Genomic DNA, 12,476 nt, shown 5'->3' on the forward strand with positions numbered 1-12,476 from the left:
TGTGGGGTCTTTTTGGGTTTTGGAGGGTTTTTTTAGGATTGGGATTTGGGTGGGGTTGTTGTTAGTATTGTGGTTAGTTGATTTGTTTTGGATTTTTTTGACAAATAGGGAACAAGGAAACAACAATGAATTTATTCGTCCAGCTCTGTGGTTGGGTGAATACCAGGACAAGGCTTGGTGCTTCAGAAAGTTGAGCATGAAGCTGAGGGCCACTCACCCCCTCTGGAAATCAAACCTAACATCATCTCTGGTTTGGCAGGGTAACACAAAATGCCCAAATCAAAGGCTGTTATTCTCTGTTCCCTCTATGCAGTTCATACAATGTTATAATGTTATTTGTTTTAAATGTATTATGATTTGTGCAATGTCATGACATTAGATATCTGGCATACTCAAGATGTTAAGTTACTATATTATTTTAGGGTTAACTAAAACTATAGTAGTGGTTAAAGTTACAGCTGCTGTATGAAGGACATACAAGTGATATTCAACTTTATTTAAAAATATGGAACATATGCACTATTGTTATCCCACAAAGCTTGTTTAACAGTAAATGAGGAGCAATGTAATTTCCATTAAAATCTGGAACTAAGGCATCTAAAAATGTCACTGGTAACAATTCTGTTGTAAAGTGGGGGGAAAAGCACCATATTCTTAAATACAAGCAAATTTACATTCATAAAAATTCAAGACTTTTCATTCTGGTAGAGGACTTCAAAGAAATACAAATCTGTAGTTTAAATTGAGTCATAATCATATTATCTACACTTTGAATGCTCAGCAGCATACAATACAGAAATAATGACTGAAATGTACAAACAAACAAAAAGAAATGATGGATATGAATGCTAATTTTTTTTAAATTATTCACACATAATTGATTTTAAAGATACGTAACACATATTTCATGCTTTGCTTTCTGGTACCATGAAAGAAAAAAGCTCTCCTAAAAATTCAAATCCTCATATTCTGACTCCAACTAAACTTGGTGAAGCTGGAGTTGACCTCGTACCAGGCTCATGAAAACATAGAAAAACAACAGAATTTGTCCAACTGACAATAAAAAAAATATATATATACACATACAGTTCTTTGTAATGCATGTCTATGCACAGAAATCCTTCAACTCATGTAAGGAGTTTGATTTCTAAGATCAAACAGAAAATAAATCAGCACCGGGTAAAGCATCATATTTAGTTTTGGAAAGGTCCAACTATTAAAAATGCAGAGGTCCTCAAAACATACCAGAAAGAAATACTAAAGGTACAGGAAATTAAAAACAAACACAAAGATCCTATACTATATGAAATACCACCCACTCTTTCTGTAAAATTTGTATTTGCTTAACACTGAGTAACCTCAGTGCCTTCAGTGAACACACTGCGATTTGTACCGACTTCCCAGCGTGTCCAGGAAGAATTAGAGCATTAATGCTTCTTTAATGCATTAGAGCATTAAAAAGGTGCTTTCATTTTCTCTTTATGCACTCAAGTAAGGCACACCAGACTTCTTGTGAATTAAATTCCTACTGTAAAAAATGTGTCTCAGTGTCAAAGGCCTCGTACCCAATTGCACAGTCCCACACAGGTTTCCTGCACTGTCATCCCCTCAGGATGCTTATGGCACATTGATATTGGCACTTATTAAAAATTCTGTACATTATACACTGTACCTTATATTTCTTAAATATATCTATTTTTTCATAAATTTTAGGGGAAAGGTGACTAGACTTGTAAATTTATCATGTAATAAAATACAGAATATATATTTAAGCTTTACCAAGCTTTGCCTCTAAATTCATTGTATCATTCTAAGTTTCTGGACAACACAAGTCAATTCCTGCTTAAGTAACTCTGTATCACCACAACTGACATTTACTGCTGCTAATTCTCCAACAGCAGGTAATAAAAATGGCTTTAACACTTGGCAACATAAGCCCAATATGACAGATTTCAGAAATCTGACCAGCATTTGTTGTGCGGGAAAAAGCGTACCATTAACAGAATAGTTTTATCCAGGATAATAGACAATAAAATCTAGGTTACCTCATTAAAAACCCATTGCAGAATGAGGACTGGAATACCACAGGAGGACCACTTCAGTTAACATTAAATATTCAGAAATGCTTTATAACTCCTTAACATCAGAACAAACAGATTTATTTGTTCTCTGTTAAATATGCTTTGGCTTACTTTCTTAAAGCCAACCAGGGAAGAATAATTTATCTAATGGCATATCCTGAATGTACCAAAAAAAAAAGCTTAGAAGAACTTTTTTTCTACAAAGGAAATAAAAACCCAATGAGCTACCTTCAAAAGCAGATATTTTGTATAATATGTACCATTATTACTTGCACAGAACAATTTACAATACCAACAACTGTGTTAAAAAATAACAATTACTTAATTCCAAAGGACTTGTGCTTTCAGCTGATCTTTCAGCAAGTGCAGAGATACAGCAAATGTAAGAAAGGATCAGGATCCCTTGCATCCATCACTTCTCTGTAGGACTAGCATGGCACATCCTTTGCTTCTGCAGGGTCCCGCTAAAGCATCTGGAATTTTAAGACTGCATGTACAAATGCACATCAAATTTACCATAAATATCTTACTTCTGCCTTGCCTGTTTTCACTCAGCCACTGACTCAAAATGACTATACACACATATAAATAAGCTTTGTGCAGTTGAAGCAACTAAGAGTACCCAGTGCCTTTCCTTTAATTTCATTTTGTATCTCATTAGTTATATGTGGACAGCTCTGGTGCTGCAGCTCCTCCCATCTGTCTTAGCAACACTTGTACAGGCACATCCTATTATTTTAAAATAATTAATTTTGCTAACGAGTGGAGAGAAATATTCATACAAGTGAAAGAGTAATTTGTCAATACACAAAGTGCTGACACATCCATCAGGTAAATAAGCTAGAAAATTTACTTCCCTTAGTTCTCTCCAGAGGCCTTAGCTAGCACTTGCTTTAGTCAGAAGCTAATTGTATGGGCAGTATCTTTGAAAGAAAAAGTTGAGTGCAATACAGAAATTGTTTTAACCAGTACATCAAATTTGCTATGGGCTAATTTCAGACATGCAAATGCACGGACAGGTGTGCACACATACATTCTGTAGGATGGCCTTGGGAGGAAATGGAGTCTTCCTTGCACAGCACAGAACAGCAGCAGTTTGTGCCTTGGGAGCCTGGGTGGCCTGTTCTGTGGCATCAACAACCACAGCAAAAAGTAAGTCTGTGCTTCCCACATGCTGAGATGTGGAAGGAATTTTAAGAGCTCTGTTTCACTGTAGGCTTGTAAAGAGATCACGCAAAATCTTCACATGGGCACGGCTGACTTGCTCCCACGGCAATGGTTTTCTTTGAAGCTGAGGATTTAAGACTACTGGGAAAGAAGTCATTTTCAGATTAAAAAGAGCAACTTATTGCTCTGAAAAAGGAGAGAGACAGAAGCAGCCTAACTAGTTTGGGTTTTTTTTTTCCTTTCTTTCTTTCCTTTTTTCATAAAATTCCAGCTCTTATAAAAAGTAAGGTGCTCTTCACTGTCAACCAACATATCTCTCATGGCATCAAAAGTTCTTATACCTAACAATGGAGATTAATACCAATGGTTGGTACCAGCAACAGATTGCAACTCTCCATGACAAAGTCCAAGACAGTTCTTACTTTAGGGAAGGACTTTTTGTCAATACATTCTTGCAAAATTACTTCATACTGTAGAGTCCTTCATGGGACTTGAACCGACTCCTTGCTGAGAAAAAGTGTTAAAATATCTGTGTGCCTTTGACAGATAACATGACATGTTGAAAGAAGAACATTTTCTGGTTTTACCAGCATTAAAATAATTATTTACCCAGTGCTGCCACACCAGTTTGGTTCTTTACATAAATTAGCATTTAGACATCATACCCACATGAATGGATTTGTGGATGTAGGCTTGGCTCACAAAAAGTCCTACGCTAACATACATTTTAAGACTTAATGAAGCAATTAAATATGATTTTGATAAGGGTTTTTTTCCAAAATCCACACCTCTGGTTTTTTTAGCCTTCCCTGCCATCTGAAAAGAAAGCTGGGATTTTGTGCATTAATTTTTCTTAGGAGAAGTAATGTTTAACACTAATCTCAGCAATATCAATTCTGGGACATGTATAAAGGAGAAAATATAGGGGGAGAAGTGAGTAGTAAGGAGGAAAACTGGATGACTGCTGAAGGTAATTACCAGATTGTGTAAGTACCAGATTAAGTACCAGTCAGATGAAATTCTGGCCCTTCTGAAGTCAAAAGCACAAAATTTGCTAAATCACATCTGACTGTCACTGTCAATACTGTAACCAACAGATTATTTCCCTGATGATTTTGCAGAAAACAAAAGAGCTTCTGTTGTGAGAAGCATCCTTCAAAGAAAGGCATGCACTTAAGTAGAAATCTTGAATGCTACTTAGAGGGACTAAAAATCTCTTAAGTATCTTCACTGCTTAAGTTCTCCATGACCACAGATTAACAGTCATGATTAGCAAAGATAAGCAATTACTTTTTTTACATAAATAAATGCTCCTCTAATTTTTACCAAGTATCTAATCCATATAATTACCATTCATTTTGCAAATACTTTCCAGGCCTGTAAGAATGAAATTTATCTTCCATGAGTTACTTCAACAGAAAGAAGACAATTTAGATTGTTACCAAAACACATAACAAAGATAAGGACAAGGTATGAAAGGCACTTATGTTCACAGTAGATTGTCAAATACTCAGAACTTCTTGCAGACAGTCCTAAAAGTCTTCATATCTGATGACTGCCAGTGATTTTGGATGACACTTCAAACAATGTCTCCAAATTTTTGCTTGCTTAAGGGTACTTTAAAAAAAAATTTAAATAATTATCTCCATGCTGTCAGTTCTGAAATTATGAAGACGGATTAGCAGCTTGTCCAAAATATCAGTTAGGCCTTGTAGTAAACACTTTCAAGAGGCACATGTTGGCAGAAAGCTTCTGAAATTTCAGTCTGCAAGTAAAATGCCAATTGAAGGTTTAAAAGATTTGTGTGTTTGCAGAGTTTAACATTCACTTGTCCTTTCAGGTGGAAGAAATTGATCCCTTTCATTTGCATTTTCAGGGTCATCCACTGGGTTCTTTTCTTCCTTCCCACTATTTTCTGAACAAGAATCATCATCTCCATTGCCACGATGACCTTCAACACTGTGTCTGATGCCATAAGCAAAGTAAATGAGGAAGCCTTCCAAAAGGAAAAAAAAAAAGTTAATGGGGTTTTCAGGCAAGTACTGCATTAAAAAGTATATATTTTTCTCTGGCTGAACAGATTTTTGCTAAAGACTGTTCTTCAGATATCTGAATCAGAGCTCATGTTTCAAGTCTTCCGTTTCTACATGAAACTCCAGTGCATCATTTTTGCATAATTAAATGCTCTAGTAAGTTATGGAAAGTATTATCTGTAATTCATGTCTAGATGGAATTACTACCATTTTCTAGATCTAAAAGAGGACAGACTGATATACTGGGAAGAAACCTGTTATAAGCAGGTTTCTACGTAATTTTGGTTATACTTACTAGGCTTATTGGAAATCTTCCTATTACCTAAAGACTATATTTGTAATTTTGACTGCATACAGATACTTCTGAAGCATGCTCTTCCTTTTTATCAGAAACATTAGCTGATTTTTATTAAATCACAGAGATTTTTTTCAAATATTTAAAGGAAAATAATGTTTTAAGATGGGAATCATGAGCTATAGTGTATGAAGTGACTGAAATGAACAGAAGTACATACCAAGTAACATCCAGAAGCTAAATCTCATCCAAGTCTCTCCACTTAATTGTACCATCAAGTAAATATTTACCAGTATACTGAATGACGGCAAAAATGGCAATAGTGGAACCTAAAAGGAAATATTTAATATGTTTCTATTAAACATAATTTTTTTTGCATGTCACATTTCAGGTATGTAACACAAACTAGAGGTACAGTGTAATCAGTAATAAAGAATTGAAATTTTTTTTGGCGTTGTAATGTAGTGAAATTTTTACTGTGTTTAACCAACAGTTTCTATAGATCTTAAACTTTTAAAATACATTATGTTTAATATATATTCTCTAATATATATTAAAAAACTAGGCTATAAAAAGGCTATAAAAAACTTTCCAGTTTGTGTGTTACATATACTAGTGAATTTCTGTACTTACAGCTGAAAAATAGTATATCTATCTCTCTTATTCTGACATGCTCCCCCACCTCCACCAGATTCCTTTACCTTCATCACTACACTTCATGATTTCCATTAAATAACTGATCTTAGAACATAAGTGAAAGTGCAAAATGAAAGGATTTATACTGTGTATTAAGTCCAAAGGATTGTAGATTACACAGACAAGTGACTGTACACCCATCAACTTCTGATGAAGTTGTTTTCCAGCTTTAAGTTCTCTCTCCCACTCCTTGGAATCCATCCAAAGCTGTCATCAGAGAATAACATAGAGAATAACTTATTCACCATAAAGGCTACTTTTTGCTGGTTCTGAGGCTGCCTTTGGATGAGCAGAATGGTAACTATGAAGAATATCACCAATAAAGCAAGAAGGCCAATACTCCAGGGCTCCAAGTTAGCAATGAAATGAATCCCGTATGTAATGAGGACACTGAAGCCACAAATCAAGCAAGCTGTATGAAAAACAAAATTACAGAAATAGGTCACTTAATCTCTGTGTTGAAGAGGAAGTGACTTTAAAGCAGAGTGATAGCAGAGCTTCAACATGAACTGTTGTTATGAATTGTTTAATTAAATGAAAATGACCACAGATTAGATTGATTCATGAATGATAAAAGCATAGAATGACACATGTATGACTGAAAGAGGGCATGTTATCAGTGGACTTTTAATTCTGTCTTTAATAAAATCCCACTGCAAATGTTAATGCATACATGAGTTTGGACAGCCAAATACTTACCTAAGAGGCCCACTAAGTAGTTAACTATAGTTGCAGTCCGCTCAGTTGGTAAACTGGATGGATTAATCAAAGCCTGAAGACGGAAGTGATTTTCCTCTATCATGTTTATCTGTGACTCACTTACTGCAGATGCTCTTTCAGCTGCAGCCAAAGCTGCTTTTTCTGGAGAGTATTTTGGTTCCTCATAGGTGGGTTGGTACCTATGCATAAAACAGAGTAATAACCATAAAGCATACTTCTAAATTTGAAGCAATATGAATCTAGGAATGTTCTGAAGCACTAAATTATTTTCAGCAGACCTTTGGAATTTTCCAAGTTATAACTGCATTGCAACAGCATTACTAGTCAGTGTCATATATAAAAATACTATGGCAATTCACTTTTTGGATTGGTTTGTTTGGAGATTGGGGTTTTTTTTTTTGCAGTTTTTTAAGCTACCTGAATGTACCAATAGCTCACATAAATGAACAGTCCCGTACAGAAAGAAACGACAGGGTCTGGTAGTCAACAGCAAGGAAAGCGTAAGGGATCTTGTTTCTGACTTGCTTTCCATACTCTAAGAGGCTTCTAACTGGCACTAACTGAAAACTGGCATCTGCTTTGTTAGCTTTTAAATGTATTTTAAAAAATACTTACCATGAGTTCTTTTTAAATAGAATAGGCTTCTCTTTTAAAGTGTAAATTATTGCACAATGAATTTGAGCTGAATTTAAGCTGTTATACTTTTCAAAGTTAATTATTTAGACTTAAGTAATAAAGGCTGACTTTTTAAAATCAGAAGAGCAATACATAATAAAGTGATCTGTAGCTAGGAATATATAATTCTATAGCTTTACAAATATGACCAATACCAGAGTTTTGCTGAGTATTTATCATCTCACATATAATTGCACTCTCTTCTAGGGCCACCACATCTTAAAACACTTGTCTGGTCATATATTTCTGACTAGGGTAATACAAAGCAACTATTAGAACTTGTTCATCCTGCGAACCACCTGGAACGTCAATCCCTTTCACATATGGTCTCCAAAACGCAATATGCCTGATGTACAGCATAGATTGTATTCATATACAAGTATCACTCACTGTACTCGAGCTTATATTTAGTACCTTTGGGACTAATGCTTGGACCAATCCTACTTCTGGAAAATAAAAGGTGTCTCGGTTTCGCCAGAAGCTTTAACCCAACTCACTGCTATACTTATGTAATACACCATTGTTTATTTAGAGGAGTCACTACTTATTAGAAACCATTTATATGCTCACAGCTACTGGCTATCTAACAAAAAACATGTCTTGTAAATATGACTTCTGTATATTTACTGACAAACCCAAAAAACCCCCAGAGTAGAATACAAAGGATGTTGTTAGCTCACCTAAGAATGAGGACACAGGTTGCCACAAGTGAATAAGCAAGAAGTGTGCCAATAGACATCATGTCCACTAAAGCCTTTAGGTCAAACAGAAATGCCATTACAGCTAAAAAGAAAAGAAATAGAAAAAAATTCCAGGAGACTGACATAGAATTGTAGCATCATCTACACTGGGAAAGAAATTTAAGATCATCAAGTCTAAGCATAAGTGCCAAGATTAATATTAAAAATATATTAAGCTAAGATTTTAAAATCTGTCTGCAACCTAACTTATTGTTTTACTGACAGCAATATAAGTGAAACCATGATAATCCTTAAAACCACATCTTTTAAGCAACTGGTATCATTCCAAACCTGATTCCCTACAGCTGGGAATCTCATTCATATAGACAGGCCCTGATGAGTCCTACAGTCATACTGCATAATCAAATGCTTATGTCAGACTTATTGGATGTGTTTGCACTCATATTGTTGAATTTGGGCCACATTAAAAATACGTTTTTACAGAATGAAGTTCAGATCCTGCAGTAGAATCTCACCAAAGCTGAAAGGATGGATCCCACTGCCAAACTGAGGAAAAGTCACTGAGATGTAAAATTTCTGCTGAGCTGGTAAAGAGCTCTATATGAAGAGGACTTTCAGGAGTTGTCTCAAATAAAATAGTTTTGTGGGTTTTTTTTAAATGGTTATCCTACTAAAAATAGTTTTCACTTCACCTTCAGGAACGACCAGTAACATCTCTCAAGAATTAATACTGTTATGACCACTGAACTCAGAGGCAGAAACTTCCAGGGCAGTGGAAGTTATTCTAGAAGTCTTACGTTTATAAAAGCTAATGCCATACTGATTTGGAGATTCTGGAATATTTTTTTGTCTATGCTGTTTGCACACAGAAGCACATTATTTATAAAGAAATTATGAGAAGCTATCAGTAAATGAAAGGCTAATTCCAATTGATTTGAAATACATGTGTTCAAAGAGCCTCTTAAGGTATTTGTATTTTATTAATATTTTTGAGATGCAGATTTTTTGAATCATCAGTAATCTCAACATCAACAGAAACTATTGAATGTAGTCTTTATACACTGTGTGTATATGCACACCCAAATTATTCTATATTCAAAATATTTGTATTTAATATTTATTGTATGGATTTGTTAATGTATTTGCAGACAGCTGCATGAGTGCACAAACACATGGACACATACTCTCGTTATTTGATCCTAAAGGAGGAAGCAAAATGTGATTTTCTGAAAACAAGACTGCTGGATTTCATAACTTTTATATAATCTGGGAGTCTCTTTTTCCAGTTAAGACCATCCTTATTTCCTCAATGAGAGTGGATGTTCCTAAATCCAAAAAGTAATTTGCAGTGTAGATTTTTGAATACCTCTAAGTATTTTTCATGCTCTAAAGAGCAAAGCTGAGGAAGAACAGAACCTACTAAAACCTCATGAACAGTAGCTATGTTTAATTTTTAATCCCAGCTTCAAAAGGCCGCTCTGTAGCCTAGATGTTCTTTAACTTTAGAAACAAGGTGAAAAATGCTTGCAAGTTTCTTCTTAGTAATTCTTCTATACCAAGAGAAAAAAAGGCAGAGTATTTCTTTTCCACTCTCTTAGTTCTACTCCAAGAGACAACAGCAAGTACACTAATGGTGAAACTGGACTGACACCAAAACATTTTGCCATGTGCAGAGGTCTGCCATGGTGATTACCACCTGTAAAAAGGTCAGTCACGCAGTAACACGTGACAGCTGCCTCAGCTGAGGTCTTGACTTGATAACTTTAATTAGGCACCTCATCTTAACATTTCTTACAGCTGTAAAATTATTCATGCTACAAATGCATAGCAAAGTCAGATAACATAAGCAGCCACATACATCCACAACTATTCTGTCAAAACTATTTATGACCACAAATTACCAAATATGGATTTAAAAAAAATAGAAGAAGAAATGTTGCTCCAGCAGTAGAGAAAGTTGCTTTTCCAGTGAGCTGTTGATGCACCAAATTCCTAAAGATTGTCTAGAAGTCCAATGTGAGCTGCTGCAGAGCTACAGGCAGGGCTGTGTAACTATACCAATCACTTTACCAGCTGGGTAACACACTATTCTTTCTTCTCATCATTCCTGTGATTTCACATAAAGATCTTGATTTCATCCCACAAAAGTGCACTTTCAAATTCTTAGAGGAAAATATGTCAATAAGATAAATTCAAATAAAATAAAGTTGAAATAACAGAAGTAATGCTATGCCATCTATTTGTACTCCGACCAAAGAAAAGGGAACTGATAATAATGCTTCATGTGGGAACTATCTGGACAATGACTGTGCCTTTCTGCATTATTGTCAAGTATGCAGTTTGAGCAGTTCCAGTCTTGTGGCATCTGAGGATGACTCTGACTATAAATAAAAATATTTTTGTCTCATTCCTGAACTTCTTATTTAAGATAAATTTTAGCCAAAGTTGTAAAAGTTCTAAAGGCATGCATTTGATATTTGAATTACTTAAAAAATGTATTTATTTTCCTTTGAGCTAAATACTTCTAAAGCTTCCAGTTTTCCCGGGTGATTAGACATCCCACTAAAATGATGATGAAATTTGGGCAAAGCTATATGTACCTCTGCAAGAAGTATGAACCTAAGTGAAAGAGTTGTATGTTAAGAATTTACCTTAGGAGTTGGCAATGGCTCCCAAAATACTGTTTTGGTAAAATATATATAGGCACATATGTCTATACATATATGCGCAGACACATAAGCTCCCAACACACACATGCCTCTCAACCACAACCTGGTCAGCCTATACAATAATTTTCTTTGGAAGACAATTGAAAAAATCCTTGTACTTGACACAAAAGTTGATCCTGCTGCAAATGCAATTTTTTTCTTATATCTCATTTAGAAAAAAAAGGGAGTTATTTTCCCCCCATTACAGATGGGATAAATATATTAGGTCTACATCAGACAAGGAAGCCCTGTCAGTACAGCATCAGCCCAAGGGACTCAGATTAAGTAACAAGCTTATTCACCATATGGGGGTTAATACTAAAAAAAATTAAAAATTGAATTCTGTGGCATTAAGGCCATCACCACCACCATGATTGGCTTGATCTGGACTTCTTACACCCGTTGATTACTCAGTAATTTTTTTCCCATTGTACATGCAAGGGAAGTTAACAAGTAGCCCTTTTCAAAAATATGAAGTACCATGCACGTGCATAGAGGGTTTAAATCTCAGTTTGAAGTAAAACGGCCTTTGAGAGCTTACCAGAGATGACCCCTGCTGTCAAGGTGGCAGAAACTGGTGCCTGCCTCTTATTCACTTTGGCAAGAAAACTAAAGAGTAAACCATCACGTGCCATGGCAAACAGAATTCGGGGCAAAGGGAACATAGAGCCGAGAAGACTAGAACAGAAAAATGTATAGTTCAAGTACAGGTTATTCAAAGCACAATGCTTTCCTGGTAAACTCAACTACACAAAAAGAAAGTTTGGAGGAGTTAATGGGTTTAGGTATAGTTTTGCTTAGGCTCTGTGTTGCTGCTCTTAGGATTTTGTTTGGTCGACTGATGTTCTTGGTTTTGGGTTACTGTTTATTTTGACCCTAGGCTTTGAAAGCACTTGAATAAACCAACAAGTGAAAATATGAGGTAGAAAAAAATTTGCTGATAGACTACTTTACCTAGCAACAAGCAGATTTGATCATTTCAGTCCAAAGCAAGTCAAAGCTGCACAACAGTGGTTTATTTCCATATTTTCAATGTGTTTAGCAGTACACCTTTCTTTACAAGGATCAGCTCTTAGTCTCACCTGCTACTGCACCAGACGATAGAGTAGCAACTAGTGGGGTCTTCGTTTTGGAATTGATTTGAGCTAGACATTTGAAAAGCAACCCATCCTTCGCCATAGCATAGATTACACGTGGTATTGGGAAAATGGATCCAAGAAGACTGAGTAAAAAGCAAACACATGCAACATGGCAAACACAATTCATGCAGAGTTGTATTCATGGATAAGATAAAAAATGTTAATTAATGGCACGTATAGAAACAAAATATATGGTTGTAAGACAAAACCAGAAAGCCCCACAGCCCAAGGTATTACAGATCAGACACAAATAGGTTTTTT

The 12,476-nt window shown here is 35.5% G+C and overlaps 1 protein-coding gene across 11 annotated transcripts in view; it reads right to left on the minus strand.

Annotated features, from left to right (window-relative positions):
* Nucleotides 1–475: 475 nt before the first annotated feature.
* The window catches only part of SLC7A2 (solute carrier family 7 member 2), a 53,576-nt gene continuing 41,575 nt past the window's right edge, over nt 476–12,476 (minus strand). For 10 of the 11 annotated variants that reach the window (XM_074541448.1, XM_026791519.2, XM_074541444.1 and 7 more), the window contains 6 exons: nt 12,159–12,298; nt 8,348–8,450; nt 6,972–7,171; nt 6,518–6,684; nt 5,797–5,905; nt 476–5,244 (listed from right to left, as the gene is read on the minus strand). In XM_074541448.1, the coding sequence (XP_074397549.1) occupies nt 5,066–5,244; nt 5,797–5,905; nt 6,518–6,684; nt 6,972–7,171; nt 8,348–8,450; nt 12,159–12,298 (898 nt within the window). In that variant the 3' untranslated portion in view covers nt 476–5,065. Of the gene's footprint in view, nt 5,245–5,796; nt 5,906–6,517; nt 6,685–6,971; nt 7,172–8,347; nt 8,451–11,617; nt 11,755–12,158; nt 12,299–12,476 lie in introns of all 11 variants that reach the window. The other variant, XM_005483879.3, reaches the window with a different exon arrangement.

Source organism: Zonotrichia albicollis, chromosome 5 (assembly GCF_047830755.1).
Source record: "Zonotrichia albicollis isolate bZonAlb1 chromosome 5, bZonAlb1.hap1, whole genome shotgun sequence".
Lineage (NCBI taxonomy): Eukaryota > Metazoa > Chordata > Aves > Passeriformes > Passerellidae > Zonotrichia > Zonotrichia albicollis.